This window comes from Puccinia triticina, chromosome 3A (genome assembly GCF_026914185.1).
Source record: "Puccinia triticina chromosome 3A, complete sequence".
In the NCBI taxonomy this organism is placed as follows: domain Eukaryota; kingdom Fungi; phylum Basidiomycota; class Pucciniomycetes; order Pucciniales; family Pucciniaceae; genus Puccinia; species Puccinia triticina.
Genome location: NC_070560.1, coordinates 6,655,893 through 6,674,330, shown reverse-complemented (window position 1 = coordinate 6,674,330; position 18,438 = coordinate 6,655,893). Strand labels below are relative to the sequence as shown.

General features: G+C 44.8%; 1 protein-coding gene across 1 annotated transcript; it reads right to left on the bottom strand.

Annotated features, from left to right (window-relative positions):
• Positions 1-16,528: 16,528 nt before the first annotated feature.
• Positions 16,529-17,314, bottom strand: PtA15_3A719 (uncharacterized protein; the record flags this gene model as incomplete). The annotated part of the gene is made up of 2 exons (XM_053167714.1): positions 16,529-17,221; positions 17,270-17,314. The coding sequence occupies 2 exons, from the start codon at positions 17,312-17,314 to the stop codon at positions 16,529-16,531; spliced, it is 738 nt and encodes a 245-aa protein (XP_053018904.1).
• Between the last annotated feature and the right edge of the window lie 1,124 nt (positions 17,315-18,438).

Below are 18,438 nucleotides of genomic sequence, written 5' to 3'. Positions count from 1 at the left end.
CTTGCCGGTATACTCGAAGCAATGAGACTGCAACGCGAGGACAATCGAGCCCAACACCTAGACTACCTCGCAAGGCGTGAAGCAGATGACAACCGAGCACGACAACGCTCTTTCCTCAATGAAGAGTCCAAGATCGCTTCTATCACCGGGAACGCCATCAAGAATTTCAATGAACAGAACATCCTAAAACCGGATGGGTCGAACGTTCAAGAATGGGCTGAAGCACTCGGAGTCTTTGCATTCCAACGTTTCCAGGACAAATTCTTCTTCACCCCCGCAGAAGGAAATTTCATCGATCCGTATCACGAGCAGATTGCCAGATCGGTCCTTCACTCCTCGGTTCATAGCTCCCTGGCGTACGACCTCCTAGACCTGAACAGCTCCGCTGAAGCATATGATCATCTTGTGTCAAAATTCAGGATCATCAATCGAGCGAAGCAAATCCAGGCCTGGGAGACTCTCAAAAAAATCAATCTCAGTGACTACAACAGCTCCGCCGAAGCCATAGCGGCTTTTGATCGATGCGCACGGACGTTTGTTGAGCAGGGAATTGCTTTCACTTGGGACAACGTCATCAGCTTAATCATGCAATCTAATCTCCGTGATCACATGCAAAACCCAGTCAATCGCAAGGTGGATCTATTCATGGAGACTCATGATTTTGAGATACCTGCGTCTGGCGATGTACTTCGTTTCTGGGACGCGGCACGCGTGGAACACAAACTTGCAGAAGATGGCGGCACCAGCGACACTTCGGTCGCAAATGTTGAGCTAGCTAGCCGATCAACCTCTAGCGTTTCAGGATCCGTTTCAGGAATCGTTTCAGGACCCCAAGATGAGGCGACCGTAACAGCCTTAGCTGTCACCAAGACGCCTTACTGCTTCATATGCAAACGACCAGACCACATGTCCCCGAATTGTCCGCACAGCCAAAAAAACACTAGCAACCCACGCCCAATCCCCTCTCGACCTGGGACGCAACCAGCCTTCCCTCCCTGCTCCATCACATACAACTTCGACAAAATCCCGTACATCAAACCAATTCAGCCGGATCCCAAACCCACAGGTCCTCCCGCTGGACAACCTAGGAGCTCCCGTCCACCCCAAAACACAACATCGGTCCCTCAACAAAACAACAAACACGTTGACACCAGACAAATAAACCCGGATTTGTTTGCGGAGGAAAATGAAGAAGTTGAATACATCTTTGAATCAGAGAACCTCTCAGCTGAACCTTCCGGGCACCGTTTCAACCTTAGGGAAATGACCATCGATCACGATGGTCAAGAAGTTATCTGGGACTCTGGTGCTTCTGATAACGTGACGGGAGATAGGTACGCCTTGTTTGATTTCGCCCCCCTGAATCAACCAATAGCCGTCAAAGTTGCGACTGACACCCCGTGCGACTTTATCACAGGCACGGGTACTTTGAAATTTGCCGCGATGAACGGAACGACAGTCGTTGTTAAAAAGGTCTATTACTGTGAGCGAGCTAGGTCGACTCTACTATCTATTGCCGCCTTCAAGCAGGCCAACGCGGCCTTCCGAGTCAATGGGAATTTTGACTCTATTGATCTTTTTTCTAGTACGGGACGAATTCTACTGCGCAGCACGTTTGATCCCGTCAAGAACACATGGCCACTTCCCCAACCCAAAAGGGCTCTTTCTCATTCTCCGCGTTGTACTGCATCTCTTTGCTCTCCTTTTCCACCAGCTGCAATTGAAACACACTCCATATTCAAGTCACCAAACACAATTGAGCACAGTCAATTTACCTGGACCCCTGAGGATCTCACAGCAGACAAAAAACGTTGCTGTTCTGGCATCGCCTCTTTGGCCATGCCAGCTTAAGAAAGATCAGAAGGTTAGTAAAGCTTGAGCTTGGTTATGGGTTACCTACAGTAATGCCTAGTGGGTCAATCAAATGCCCAGTGTGTTCCATCTGCAAGGCAACAAGGGTTTCAGCACTAGGACCAACAAACCGTGTTTTGAGCAAACTGTCAGTGGTTTGTGTCGACCTGATGGGTCCCTTCGACACACCCACAATGACCGGGGGCAAGGACGCATTGACCATCAGGGATATCTTTACTTCATATAGCGAAGTCAAGATTCTGAAGACAAAAGGAGAAGCAGCGTCTGTCTTGATGGCGACCATAATACGCTGGGAAACTCAATCAGGCGCGAAACTGAAGATATTGAGATCTGACAACGGCGGAGAGTTTGACTCCAAAGTTCTGGAGAAATTTCTTACTGACAAAGGTATTGTCGCTGAAAGATCGCTCCCATATCACCATTTCCAGAACGGTGCAGCTGAACGCTACAACAGGACCGATTCCGACATGGGCAGAAGTGTCCTTTACGACAGTGAACTCGGTCGTGAATTTTGGGGTTACGCATTTATTTGGTTGGCTTGGACTCTAAACAGGATCCCCAATCGGACAACGAAAGACAAAACACCATATGAATGTTTTTTCGGAGACAAACCTCAACTGGACCGCACACGGGTTTTTGGATCTCGCGCGTATGTCCTCGTTGCACCTGAAAAAAGAAAGAAACTCGATGACCGAGCAATTGAGGGTCTAGTGGTGGGACACCTCCCGGAGTCCAAAGGATGGACGTTCTGGCTACCAAAATCAAAGAAGCTCGTTTCGTCTGCATGGGCTGATTTTGGTCGCAATGCGCTGCCATCTATCCCGCCGAAGGATAACACACCGCCGACCCCGCTACCAACTAAACCTGATGATCCCAAGTCTACTGAGTCACACCACCTTCGACTTAATGATTTCACCGAAGAAGTCAAGGTAGAGCAGCAAGAAGCAGCGGTTGACACCTGTCAACAGAATTGTTCAGACGACTCAGATGATATACCGACGACTTTCCGTGCGGCCATGCGATCCAAGGAAGCTGTAAACTGGAAACAGGCTATAGATACGGAATTGGCAAATCTCAACCGTAAGAAAGTCTGGCTAGTGCGGAAGTTACCTTCAAACCGTCGCAAACTTGGTGCGCGCTGGGTATTTGCCAAGAAGCTGAACGCCGACGGATCTATCAAGTACAAAGCTAGGTACGTGGCGAAGGGTTTTAACCAGAAGGAGGGGACGGATTTTGCCCCCACAGCCACATTCACTTCGATGAGAGTACTCCTCACAATCGCCGCAAAAAACAACTGGCCAATATACAATTTTGATTTTGTGGCCGCATATCTCAACGCACCAATAGATGAGGAGGTCTGGGTACAAGCTCCCGAAGGACTTGACGTGAATCTTGGAGAAGCTTGTCTATTACAGAGGGCACTTTACGGGACAAAACAAGCGGCTAGATGTTGGTGGAAACACCTCAGCAAAACTCTTGCCGACCTGGGCTATGTTTCCAGCTATTACGACTCAAGCGTCTACACACTAAGCAACAAAGTGGATCGTTCCATCATCTGGGTACATGTAGACGATGGGATTGTCACAGGATCCTCCGATGCAGCCCTCAAACAACTTGAAACACAGCTGAAGGGAAGCCTAGAGATCAAATGGGCAGAAGGGTTGACAAGCATGGTCGGCGTCAAAATCAAACGCGCTCCCGACGGTTTCGAGTTGACACAACCAAACCTCATCACAAAGATTTTGACGGAGCGCTGGGATGGCACCACTCTGCACTCCAGTCCATTGCCCGAAGGATACACCGCAAATACTGAAGATGACCTAGATGGTATAAACAGCACGGACTATCTATCCATTTTAGGTGGACTTAGCTATGTAGCCGTCGGGACTCGACCTGACATAGCGTACAGTGTCAATTACCTGGCCCGTTTCTCGGCCAAGCCTTCAACATTACACTGGAAAGGTCTCCGTCACCTGCTCAGATATTTGGCCAACTCAAAAGACATGGCGTTACACATCAAACCACAAGATGACAAGTGTTCACTGGTAGAATGTTTTGTTGATGCCAATTGGGGTGGCCCAAACTCAAGATCATCCTACGGAGTGATAATCCGACTGTACGGAGCACCCATTATGTGGGTTTCGAGGAGACTGGTCACGGTAGCTAGCTCCACCTGTCAAGCAGAATACATGGCGTTGGGTCATGCAACCAGACACGCGCTTTGGATTCAGAATCTTTTGTATGACATCATAGGTGCAAACTTCAAAGTACGAATTCTATGCGATAACCAATCAGCGGTAAAGATTGGCTGAGAAGATGCGTCGAATAAGAGGACACATCACATCAAAAGGTATTTTTATGTGACAAACCAAGCGCTTTTCGAAGGGAAGACAAGCCTAGAATGGATTCCAGGAAAAGATCAAATCGCAGACGTTTTGACCAAGGCTCTAGGCAAATCGGGACATGACAAATGTGGCAAGAGCGTCCAAGGTTTCCATTAGTTTTTTTTTTTTTTTTTTTCTTCTGTCTTTTCTCTTTCTTTCTTTCATCCTTTTGCCAGTTTCTTGTCGAGGGTGTAGAGACTGTAAAATGAAGATGTGTCTGGTGAGAGTCGAACTCACGACCTCAGCTATGCTGAGACACATACTAGAGTGCTGCCTTTACCAACTAGGCTACAGACGCTTGTGGCTGCCAGCTGGGTGGTTGGTTGGTAGTGCTCATGGGTCGATCCGACAGCCCTCCATACTGTGGTGATACATCATGGTAGCAGACTAACAGACAACTCAACAGAGGGGGGGGATGTTGTGACATGTACAGAGTGCTCGACTGCGACAACTGTCACAGGTATTTTGTAAATAGTTTATCTACATGATTTTCTCACTCTGTAATAAAATCATCATTCCTGCGAGCTACCACTCCAACACAATTTGCCGTCGAACCCGAGCCCCCTTAGAGCATCTCCAGCGGGGGCTGTAAACTGCGGCTGTAACAGCACTTTACAGCCCCGCGCCCAAAACTTGTACCCCATCCGGGGGGGTAAATTGAGCGCTAGATGCGGTCGGCTTATTGATTTAACATTGCGCACTTAAGTATATGCTAATAATGAGGATACATGCGCTGATGTTTTAGATAAAGTACAAGTTAGAATAAAACCAGTTATTTTTAAAGTTGAGTATGAATAAGTTTAGTCCGAGTGATTTATGAGGAGAAGAAAAAGAAAGAAAAACGCGCCCAAAATGATAAAAAGAAAATCCATATCTTTTATCAAGTCTGAAACTTCACAAAAGCCGTGCTCAGCCAACTTCCGTCACGACTGCGGCCCAGACAGCGTGTTATGTGGTTGCTCAAGCCACATACCCTGATGATGTAAACGGGCAGGAAGTTGACCAAACCCAACCCCCGCTAGGAATCAGCCCAATCTTACCCACCAAGTACAAGATTAGTTTGATCAAAATAAAGGTAAATGAAACATTTAAAACTGATAACTTTTTTAAAGGAAAAACAAGCTGATAACTCTTTCTTTTTGTTCTCTTCTTTTTTTAGCTTTCTTCTTTGATATAAGTTCTGATGTTTCTGAATCAATTCGTTTTGATAATGAATTTAGATAAAAGGTTGAAAGTTGACGGATTATCGAGTAAGTCTTTGATTGAATTCGGATTGATTTTAATTTTATTTGTAATTAATCTTGATTTAAATTGGTTTTGTTGATTCTGATATTTTTTGCAATCAATAAGATAATGTTTGACAGTTTCCGGAACCCAACATAATTCGCAATTCAGAGAATCAATTTTGTTGATATGAAAAAGGAAATCGTTAAGAGGAGAATGCCCCGCTTGTAGTTGATAGATTGTTGAACTAAGACCCCTCTTGAGATGATTTAGTGAATCAAAAATTTTAGTCGGAAGATTGGTAAGTGAAATCTGATTTTGGATAATTGGTTTCTTCTTCTTGTTGAAAGGAAATTTTGACCGGATTACTTGCTGGATGTTTGAAAGTGTTCTGAATTGGCGATCAAGGTTGAAAAATTTATTTCCTTCTGTTGCTTCTTTAGCGAGCTGGTCGACCTTAGAGATGGGCGCCACGTATCCGGGTACCCGCGCGTGTTCGGATACCCGCGGTTGATTTTAGCCATTTCCTGGCATCCGCATCCGCATCCGTATCCGACAGAGGGTACCCGCGCGCCTGGGCGGATACCCGCCGCTCAAAAGGTGCTCAAGACACAAAATATTCATTTGAATAGCAGAAAAAAAAAAGATAACCGCGGCGCGGGAGTCTGCGGATACCCGCGCCCCAAAACATGCTAAAGAATGAGATAAAACATATATTGACATATAAAATAACTGTGCTGACAGCACATCATTCCACTGTCAGCACAGTTCCCTTCTTGGTTGACTTCAACCCATTCTGGCATTTTTCTAAGTAATGGTGAAGAGTGAGAGGCAGAATCTTGTCGTTCTTTGAGTAGAACGACAAGGCCATGCCTCAACCTACTGATTTTGGGTGGAGTTTGTGTCTCCTCGCAGAGACATACTCGCGGCCAAAGTTGAAGGTCCGCTCCACATCCACTGTCGTTGCTATACATAAGCAAGGATCAAAAGGGTGTTGGATTGATCGTTGGTGTGATAATTGAGCAAGCAAGACTTACCTGGGCAAGACAAAACATCCAGCGCCATTTGTAAGAGGCCGCGGTGTGTATTTCCACTTTGTTTCTGCTCCGCCCACCAAGCAAGTCCGTTAATTGGCTCCCCGTCATCCAAAAAGAGGCCACCACCGAGCCATATATCCACGGGGTCCGATGATGCTTCTGTTGATCTGGCTACTGCAGCAGCCCCGAGCCCTGCCAATACACCAGATGGCTGTAGGAAGAGTCAGTGAGCGGACTCAACCCGTGAATATGATTGAGGAATATAATTTACCTTTGGAGGTCCTTTTTTTGGCGGTTTTGGGGCTGCAGGCGGTTCTCTTGGCTTATACAAAGTATTATACATCTCACGAGTCAGATCAATTGCTTCGTCAATCCATGCCTGAGGCCATTTGGCCAGCTTAAAGTATTCATCTTTAAAAGATGGATGTAGCACTTGAAGTTTAGAAAAAAAAAGTTGATTAGTTTCTAAACTGGTCTCATGAAACAAAATTGCGTTCACTGAATAGACTCACCCATGGCTATTCTGTAAATTGGCGAGCAGTCAGTCAGTGAGTAATACTTATTTGTCAGCTGAAGACCAGCGCGGCACGCATTTCGTAAAGCCAGAGGTGATTTTCCATCCGCGTTTGCTATCACCGTGGAAAGAAGCAAAGTTATTTGATTGATCATGACAACAACATTGGCAACACGAGCCGAGCCTTTGATTGATATTTGCAGGGTGATTTTGTAAAATGGTTTGAGTACATGCACAAGGTCGGCCGCCAAGTCGAGGTCTTCCTGGTTCACATGCATGTTGTGCGGCATTCCAAACTGCTTGTCGCGTTGCCATACAATACTGGTATGAACAAGAAGATATTTTAGTTTGATCGCAGGGAGAGTAGTATGTGAGGATCTGACTTACATGGCATCCTCGCATCAGACTATGCTCATGATTTGGAGGTGGGTGGAGTTCCAGCGAGTTGGGATGTTGCGCTCAATGTTGTGTGGCCTCTTGATTTCATTTTCCTGGCAAAGCCCAACAAACTTTGCTTTGGAGGTTGGTGACTTCTTCAGCTTGTTTGCAATTGCACGGAACTTAAGGAAACAATTGGGTAAATGTCAGTTAATTGAAATTTACCAGCATCAATCTGAGAAAAAAAACCGTTGCAAGCGATCGACAACACATTTCTGAAGTATACGCATTGGATGGTACTTCCTCTTTGAGGTCTTGAAGATTGGACAAAGAGAGCTCATCTTCTTTGGTAAGTTCTCCATCAATTGGCGCATCTCCATCAGTTCCATTGGTTGTGATTTCCTGGCCGTCATCATCTGATTCACTATAAACTTGATCTTCCAAACTGCAGAGGCAATCATCAGATCATTCCATATAATGATCGGAATGATCTGATGTAGGCTTACCTATCAATGAGTTGACATGCTTCTTCTTCATTGTCTGAATCTTCAATCTCAGAAGGTGCTGAGATGCCTTGTGTGTTTTTTGTGTTGCATGAAAACGGTCAAAGTACGGCCTTGACAATAAGATTAAGGATATGTGCAAAGCACCGTATCCACTGTGTCTCCCCTTTGAAATGCTTCCAATTGAGTTTTTCCAACTCACCAATCATAGTCCTGTTGTTCGCGGCGTTGTCAGAGACAATCCCAAAGATCTAATGAGAGCGAGAATGTTATGAGGTCAGCAAGATAGAGAGAAGATTTAAGAAGTGGAAAAAGAAGGCTCGCACCCGATCTGCCAAGCCAAACTTCTCAACAATTAGGGTGTTCAAAGTTGACTTGCATAAAATCATAACACCATAAAATCATAAAATTCTAAGCTGAAAAAAATATGTTGCACCCAAGCACTCAAATTAGAGCAACATTTCTAGAATGGTACATATGAAATCATCACTTGAAAGTTTTATAATTTTATGATTTTACGCATTGAAAATTTTATGATTTCAACTTTGAACACCCTTAATATACTGAACCATGCGAGCCAAGTATGCACCTGTGTGCCGCTCTTTAAGCTGAACAAAGTCGAGGGGAGAGGCATCTAATCCAATATTACCGGTGCCATCGATAGAAAGTCGGTATATTACTGCGCCAATGATGTCAAAACCATTTGGAGTCTGCCAGGCGTCAACACCTAAGTAAATCGCGCCCTCGTGCTTCTGAATAGAATGATTTAAATTAGATATCAATAATACTTCCTAATTTAAATTAAAAATCCACGGACGCACCTTCAATTCCTCACATAATTTCTCCTGAACTGCTAAATAAAGGAAGTGGATGGCGTTTGCAACCGTCTTTTGATTTGGGAGGGACTTGAGGATTGTCGGATGTAGAACTTGCTTGAGGCTTTGGTCTTCCAAGGCCAAAAAGGGTTTGGCGCCCTCGGCGCACCAAATAGCACATCTTTGTGTAACCTACAGAGATTCAACAATTCAGACAAGGTCACAAGATGAAAAAACAGGATTCAAGATTAAAAAACACCCACCTCCCTTGGGTCGATTTCCCCTGTGCCAGATATACCAAGTGATGCAAGTGTCCTGTTATTCGAGGGTACTTGCTGCTTCCTCAGACATCAACCCGCATGTGTGAGAAGATTACTGCATGACAATTTGTAAGTCGGCCGATTGATAGTTGTAGAAAATCTGAGAGTTTCACACCTTCAATTAGTATTCATGCATTTCATCATTAAGATAAGATACTATAATGAAAAAGAGATACTTACGTCTTACACTTCCATGCAATCATGCGCCGTTTGAATTTATCCAGCTGAGTGGAAAGTGTAGGTGGCTTGTAGGAAGAGTGGGCAGAACTGACTTGGTTTTGGGCAAGTCTCTGTGCATGATCTACGATGAAAATGCTCAGGGTGGGATGATGAATCACTACCAAGAGGAGGAGTACTTACAAAGACGTTCCTCGTCGGTGGAATCAGTTCTGGCAGGTGCCAATTATTCACGATCTTCGCGGTCATCGTGTGATTCAATGGTGGTTGGGTTGCGGACCTCTGGTGATGGTGTCTGTGAAATTGTTTGTCGGTGCCTCTTGCGTCGATTCATAGTGTGGTGGTGGTTGGAGGATATGGTGATGGTCGGCGGATATGATGGTGTTTGGTCTTAGAGGGGAGCAGGGGATGGGGCGGAGGACATGTATGTCGGGGTACGGGGCCAAGGGGGAGCTGGGGGTGTGGGGCCAAGGGTAAGCCCTCACAGTGATTCTGCGCAGCTGCGGCTCGCATCCCCTAGGGAGATTGGATACCCGCTGAAATACACGGGTATCTGCTGGATTCTGCCGGAATCTCAGACATCCGCATCCGCTGGCGGGTACCCGCCAGCGGATAGCAGATACCCGCAACGGGTTACGTGCGCCCATCTCTAGTATTTATGTACATACATCCTGACCCCGCACAGGTACATAAATACATATGGCCTGGGTGTCCATGTACATATTTATGTACCCCTATGTACCCCCTTGTTGACTGGGCCAGAGGGCACTGAGCCCCAAGGCTCAGTCTGTGTACCTCATTCTAAGTTTTCTGTAACTCAGTCTAGTGAATTGTGCACTAGACTTAAGCTGAGGAACTTCCAAAAATTCCAGGGTTTACCACCCTGGGATTCATGTGTCTGAGCCTGGTATCAACTAGGAATCAACTGGAGTATGCTGCATGTCAACTGACAGCAGTTTCTCAAGTTTTTTTCATAGTGAAGGCTTTCTTCAAAGAGAAGGGGAAGATTACAGCAACACATTTGCGCCAACTGGAAAATTCACTACAATGTTAATCATTCTGATGTTCGCCATTGATAAGCAGATCCCCATTCAAAAATTTGATGTCAAGAGCGCGTTTCTGTACGCCCCTCTGCAAGAGGAGCTATACATCAAAACTCCTGAAGGTTCAAAAAGATCAGCACCATTTCTGAGGCTCAAAAAATCACTCTACGGGCTAAAAAAGGCACCCGCTGTGGTGATCATTTTTGTGGCGCCCGTGGCGCAGAGGATTGTTCAGGTGTTCAGCCATCAAGACAACAACTCACGGGAAGTCAAGATCAATCAGCACGCCTTACTGTGGTGAACAGACTGGTACACGCATGGTATCAAGTTTTGTTGCGCATTGTGCGCTCTGGCGGCCATCATTGGGTCCCGCGACTCAATCAATATGATTAGGTAATCTGATTGAGTCCCGCGACTCAATCAAAGTTATGGCGAAGCTCCCAGCCCTCAAGGCCTTCTCAAGTTCAACGGCGCAGCGTGGCGCACCCTCAAGGCGTTTCAGGTCTTCCTTTCTGCTCTTTTCACTTGTTTCTGTGTTGGTGGTTTTGTTCTCCTGTCAGCTTTCTTTTCTTTTTCATCATGTTTGTTATTTTCTTTTCTTATATGCGCGCTTTTGGATGGAGATGTATGTGGTGGGTTGGTGTGTTGTTTTGTGTTTTCTTTGGTTGTGTTCTGTTATCTTTTCCTTCTTGTTGTTGCACCCGCAGAGGCGCGCAGGTGTATGATTACCTGTCCACAACATGTCACAGTCCCTAGAGTCTGAGTTCAGCTTGAACTCAGATGATGGGGCGGCATGGACTTTGTCTGAACCCTTTTCTTTTGGCTTTTCAGATCATCCATCCCAAATCTTAAATTTATTGATCCCTCTCTGAGTCTGTGTGTCTTCGGAGTTCAAACTCTCAGCACCTTGAGTCCCATTTTCCCCGAATCCCTTCTTTAGATCACACCTCCCGGCCTTTTTTTGCCGGAATTCTTTCTTTTCCAGATCATCCAACAACAAACCACCGCCAACAAGGATCTACTCCTGTCGTCTCCCAACAAATCCCTCTATAAATTCCGCTATCCTCAATTCCTCATCTCTTTTCCGGACCACCGCGAAGGCAGCGCACAGCGCACTCTCCCTTCCAGTAACTGCCGACAGCCCAGCACCGGTCGTAGTTCCACACCGCTAATTGGTACAAGACTCTCACTATGTGGTTCACGGAAATCAACTACTATCAATCTACATCAGATCCATGTCTCTTCATCCACAATGATAAAATCTCTTTCATTTTTTGTCCATGTGGACGACCTAATTGTGGTTGGGAACGCAGACGTGTTTGCATGGAGAGTCTGTTTCTTCTGCAATTTCCCAACTCATCGGCTCATGAACCAGACACGTTACTTGGGATGGACGTCATAATCTCCAAGGATGCAATCTCGCTGTCGCAAGATAAGTTGATCAAAAAAGGTTTAAACATGTTGGGACTAATGGACTGCAAACCTGTCAACACTCCCCTGTCAGTCGCCGTGCAACTCAAGCCTGCCAATCAACATGAGAAAGACAAATTTTCAAAGCTCAATCTGAACTACAGGACTTTCACCGGGATTCTCAACTATCTATCATGTTGTACTTGCCCGGATCTAAGCGCAGTATCAATTCTATCCAGTTTCAACAACAATCCAGGGATAAATCACTGGAAAGAAGTTGTACACTGTTGGAAATACATTCAAGGAACTAAACATCTGCATCTAACTCTGCGCCCGGATCCCTCTCTCTCAAAATCACTTCAACATTTCACGGACGCCACTTGGGCGACTTGGAAACTTGCCTGTCTTGGAGCGGTTCAATTTGTTTTTGGAAGAATTGTCCCATTGCTTGGAACAGCAAGTGGCAGCGGAATATAACTCTTTCGTCGACGGAAGCCAAACTCAATGCGCTAGCCAACAGAGTCCAGGAAAATCAGTGGATAAAATTTCTAGTTGAAGAACTATGGAATGAATCGCTCAATCCAACCACTTTTCACATCGACAATAAAGGACTAGCCAAAAAACTCAAACATTTCAGATCAAACTTGAAAACCAAACACCTAGATATCAAAATGAAGTGGCTCAAAGACTTGAAGAACAAAAATGAAATCAACGTAACACTCATTCCTTCCAAAGATATGATAGCTGACACACTGACAAAAGCCAGCAATGTGGAGTCCCTCAATCGACTTCAAGGAAAATGCTTTATGGTTCATTACTCACCAAGTTGAGGGGGGTGTTGAAACTCGCCTTGACTTTTGACATCCTTTGACAATCCGCGCACTCTGTACGCGCTATTCCTCACGCTCACACTCCTGTGCCGCAACTTGCGCAGCGATTTGCAAACTCAATCTCATTGTTTTAAACCTACTCAGCAAACATTTATTGCGCCTCAAGATCTCTCTCACGTCCTCATAGACTTCTCAACCTTAATCATCTGACTCAAGATTCACCTTGTCAGCTCGTCAATCATCTTTGTGCCTCTCCTCACACAAGATCAAGACTCAAGACTTGTCAAGTTCCTTGTTGACAAGTCTCCGTGAAGCTTTAGCTAGGACCGCCTGTTGAGCTTCTCAACTTGGTGAGAAATGCGCCTTGCATTTCCCAAATCCTCCTTTCATTTCTCTTCTACTCAATCAACTAACACACTCGATCTTTCATTAGTCATTGTCTTCAGATCTTTGCGCACTCCTTTTCTTAGCTCTATATTGTTTTCCTTTTTCATTTATCAGGGTTTGTTCTTTTTCTTCTTCTTTGTTCATCTTCCCTTCGTTCCTCACAACTAATCCTTGATCTCAACAAATCAGCTCAACACAACATCTCATCACCACTTCAATTCTCAGTTGTTCTTTTACAGATAGCCATCTGTCTCAGGGTTTGTGTTCTCATCATCTTGTTATCTTTATTTTTTTTATCTTTTCCCATTCTTGTTCTTTTTAGTTTTTGGTCTTTTTGCTCTGAAATTCAGTCCCAGGTTCTTTATCAATTTCTCTATGTGCAAGGGGTTTCACACAACATAAATGTGGATAGCTGGGGCTTTAATGGCTTTCTGACCAGTTTTTACTTGTCATGGAGCTGTGAAAGTCCCCTCTGGTGATCTGTCACCCCAATGTATGCGCATACACAAAGTTGACATTGTCAAAATGCAAAACAGCTCACATGCATGTGCATGGAGACATTGGAAAACAAAAAAACAACTCACAAGCTTATATGTGTTAAGAAGCCAAGTTGTTTGGCTGAAATCTGGTACCACAAACCTCCAAGCTTGACTTGAAACATATTTTCACCCTATTTTCATCCTTTTTTGACTCAATTATAGATGATACCTGCCTTTTTTTAGGGGAATATGACAATTAAGTTGGGCCTTTCACATCATTCTTACCGGTGCGTATGTGTTGTTGATCTGACAGAGGCCCAGCCTGCAATTTGTAACAACCTTTTATGAGCACACATGAGGGAAAAATTAGCAAAGTTAAAACAATGAACACCTTCATGAGTATGTGAACAATATGAATTGAACCCCAAGAAATCATCCCAATCAAAAAACAGGTCAAATTGATTTATAATTTAATTGCGGTCATTGTGTCTTAGTGGTTTCAACTGTGTTCTGATTGAGTTCCAGTTGAGTTCTGCATGAATTCTGGATGATTTATGGATGAATCCAGGATCAGTTTCAGAACACTTGTGGACGGGTTCAAGCATTGTTCATTATTTCTTACACTACTTTTACCACAAGCATCTAGAGCTGGCACTTTTGCACCCGCTGGCGGGTACCCGCCCCCCTTCAGCAGGTGACTGTGACCTTTGCAGGTAACCAAGGTAGGTTCAGGGTGTTGAATTTTATCAAAAATTAAAGGAAGTAGCTCCCCACCAGCCCTGGGTATCTTCAAGGATACACAGGTACCTGCTGAAGGGGGGCGGGTACCCGCCAGCGCGTGCAAAATTGCCAGCTCTAATTAAGCATCCAGCACAGTTCTGGAAAAAGGGTATGGCATGGCCCTCTCTAGAGAGTGCATCAAAATCACCCCTGGTGAGTGGGGCTCCAGTGACGCCTCTTGTGGTGAATAAGGGTGAAATTGGCGGTAGAATCCATTCCTGGGGTCCATTTGGTGGGATCTTGAGGCCTAGTATGGTTAATTATATGTATTAGAAAGAAATGTTTATTTTTCACATTTCCATATACCACACTGGGCATTGGGAGGGTATACATACACCCTCTCAATGACCTGTTTGCACTGGAAATTGGGAAGGAATATATCCCCTTGATGACCCGTCTGTGCCGGTCCTCAAGAGTTTACACCACCCTTGAAGCCGGTATACACCCACTAGAGGGTTGAAACATAGGTGGTACCCATGATAGCCACCACAGGTACCGCCAGTACCCGCCCTACAGGTTCTGGGCCCAATTAAGGGTATCTAAATATGCCCAAAATGACCGCGGGCACTTGTACCCACCGCAGGTACCTGGGTCCACTTGGTGATCTCTATTATAGCAGTGTTGTGGTGAGATCACTCCAACCCATATGATTATATATCATTTCAACCCCAAAAATGTAGAAAATCACTCATTATTATATCAGAATCAAAATCTACAGGTCAATTTATCCTAGGTACCATCTTTATTACATATGCCTAGCTATAATATTTCTCTTATTCTGCTCTTTTACTTATCATCTGTTACATGGCTACATATCACAAAATCAGTCACAAACCAACCATTTGACAAGATATTCTCTCCTATTTCTTATAAAAGAGCATCTTTATACATAGTGCAGATAAATACGTAATCAAGAAGGCTAAAATTACTCCTAGATAAATAACCCCATCAGCATCTAGCATAATTAGTACTGTTACCTCATCCAGTCTAGTCACCCCAACTGAAGAGTACATAGTCTAGCATGAATAATTTTCTATTAAAACCCCAGCCAGTTGTAGTAGTGGAATTACCCCAACTAAATGTCCTTTCCCAGTACAGAATAACCCCAGACACAGATCCCAACCAGTTGTACAGAGAAGGCATTGCCCCACTATTCCACTTGAGTATTATTTAAACCAATGTACTAGATCATTTATAAAGACTAGAGATCAAGGCGGCTGCGCCACTGTACTTTCATTGGCAGACATATATCCTACAAGCCACTACAAGTTACAGCTTACAACATAGGTGGATAGGTTTATCCAGTCTATGTCCTTTTCCAGAGAAAAAATACAAACAATTTCTTATCTGAAAGAATAATTTAGCCTCTATTTGGCAGCAGTATACTGTGGATTTTTGTAATTCACATGAATCTGAAATCTGATGAAGTTTTAGGCCCTGTTTGGATGCCACATCATATGCCATAAATGTGTGAATTTATGATGTGTGACCCCTGGGGGTTTCAGGAATTTGAATTTTGGGTTGCACATTATAAATTTGCCCCAATTATGACATACAACAGTATGTCCAAATGGGGCCTTAGCAGAGCTGATCAGATGTCAGATGGATGGATTTCAGGCAAAAAAGAATCATGAATTTCCTTAATTTCATTGCTACCAGACTGGGCCTGAGCAAAAATTTGAAACAAAATGCCTCAGTCAAGTGCTTAGCTAAACTGAGTGTATAATTTCTCAAGGCTGGGTCACATAAAATCCTGACATAATACACTCTTGGACTAAATGTCAAAAAGCTGATATGGGATCCTGTGTAATGCAATCTACTACCATCCCCCTTCCCCCTCCAAACTGGTCTATAACAGTTTTTCAGCAGTGAACTTGCACTCATGAGGCTTGAATTTTGTATGTTTTCAACTTAGAGAACCCTAAATGATCACCATGTACACAAGTAAATGGTGGCAGGGTCTAGCCAAACCTAAACCCACATCATGTGAACAATCAAGCATACCTAATGAAAACACCAACTTGGATTACAGCATGCATATGCTTACTTGAGGAAAGGTACCTAAATCTCACCAATTTTATCAATTATTTTCCTGAGTAAAAATCAATTAAAGGTTGAAATTGATAGTAACACATCTGGATTGGACTGGATAGTAAAAATAACTAACATCAACAAGTGTACCTTAGGAGAATAAGTGGATTACTGTCAGGCTCATTAGCCACCCTTTGGAAGATGCTCTGTTCAGGGAGTGGATGCTGGAGCTCTTTGTGGGAGAGGACATGTTTCTTCTTGATGCTTTTCATTGTAGAGACCTGGTTGGGACGGCTGGTTCCCACAGCCCTGCAGTAGCGGACCATGAATATACATGAACATTTCTATCCGAGGACGCGCATGATGTAAAGGTTGTCGACATTCACATTGTGCCGCTTGCAATGTGGGGAAGGGTTGTCTTTGCCTGGGGGCGACGTGGGATGAACGGAGGAGGGGGCGGGGAAATGGATGATGGCGGGACTGTTTGCAGGGACGACGAGAGCGGATACTGGGGCCGGTGAGTCGTTGGGCAAGGGGGATTGGGGGGTGGTGAGACAGAGAGGCTGCGGATGGGTAGGCGAGTTCGTGCAGGACTGCGTTGCCGCTGTTGTTGTCAAAGTGCTGGTGCGCTGGTTCACGGCCTCGGCCTCCCTTGCGCTCAGCCCAAGCTCCTCCTCCAACACCTTGCGGGTCCGGATGCTTGACAACTCATTGAGATTCGGGCTTGGTGGAATTGGCCGGATGGGCTCCTGCAGAAGCGCTAGGGGCAATGAAACAACCCACATCTCGTGGGCTGAGGAGGGCTGGCCGCCGCCGGGGCGTTGGTGCACATGATCTGGTCCGACATCACGTGCTGGACGGACGCCGGCATGGACTGATAAACTCTTGCTCTCCTCAGGCTCTGGGTGCTTGGCTGGGGTGGCCAACAACGTAGCGGGGACGGCGACGGATGTATGGCCGTTCAATCTTGGATTCTTGAGGTAAGCAAATGAGAAGCTTGCGCTTGCGCTGCTGATTTTTAGAGCTTGAGATCCATACTCATAAACAAAACCAATAGTTAGAATGGCTATAAAAAAGAGACCTACCATTAGACCAAAGTTGTCCTGGACGATCTTGGTAGCTTCCCTCATGATATTCAACATCAATTTCCCGCCGCTGTGGAACTACTCTTGGGATGAATAGAGCTTGAGAGGGAATTGGTGCTTGAAGGGCTGCCTCTCAGGGGAACAGGAAAAAGATATAAGAGTGTGGACTCTTATGGAAAGGGGTGGCAATGGAGATTTCTTGAGGTATGTCTGGGGGAATTTTCTCTAATCTAATGACTTTAATTCACAGGTAACAAGTTTTTCCAATCTGATTTATTGGCATAAACTAGGCTAATGAAGGCTGACCAGTAATTTCTGTAATTTCTGATAGGGAACCAATGAAGAGGAAAACAACCCAGTTTATATACACAGGAAAGAGGAGCCATGAGGAAACAAGGATAACCTGGAGGGAAGCATAGAAAATTCTACTTCTATAGGATGAAACAGCCATGTGGTCAGAGTAGTGGGTCAAGGAGTCACATGATGGTGTAATAGTGGGTGGGGATGATGCCATCTTCTGGGGGCTATGTTGCAATCTTCCTAGTTAGAGGAGGGGATATGTGAGACATAACAGGGGTAGAATATTCTATGATCTAAGATAGGAGTAGTTAGGCGTTTCAGGAAGTGTTTCAGGAAGTCTTTCAGGGAGAAATAATCTAGGTGGGGTGTGGGGCTATGTCTAGTATAATGTGTATCATTTTGGGTTTGGAGGATAAAGGGTTTCAAGGTGCTTGTACATATTTGAGCACATTGTTCTGAGGAAAAAATAGAAGAAGGGGGTAACATGTGATCTGGGTAGATGTTTGAGACTAGGGAGAGGGTTTATCCAAGTGAGGGTGAGTGTGGGAAGAGGGAATACTATTATCTAGGGTATTACCATTGAGTGGGGATGTTGAGGGCCTTGGGCTTTGCTGACAAGGGGGCCAGAGGTGTGGGATTTAGTCTTGAGGTGTTACAGCCTTGTGATTGATGGTTGCTGGCTTTCTGGGTAGATCAGGATTGGCTTACCACATCCACCCTCAAATTAGATGATGTCCCCATCATCCAGAAAAAAAAGAAAAGAGGCCAATCCTGAGGAGAGAAGAAAAGCTAGCATATGACAGAGGACAAAGGAAGAGATGACCTGAAGTGAAAAAGAAAATGTTGTGTAGATTTTATGAAGCCTAAAA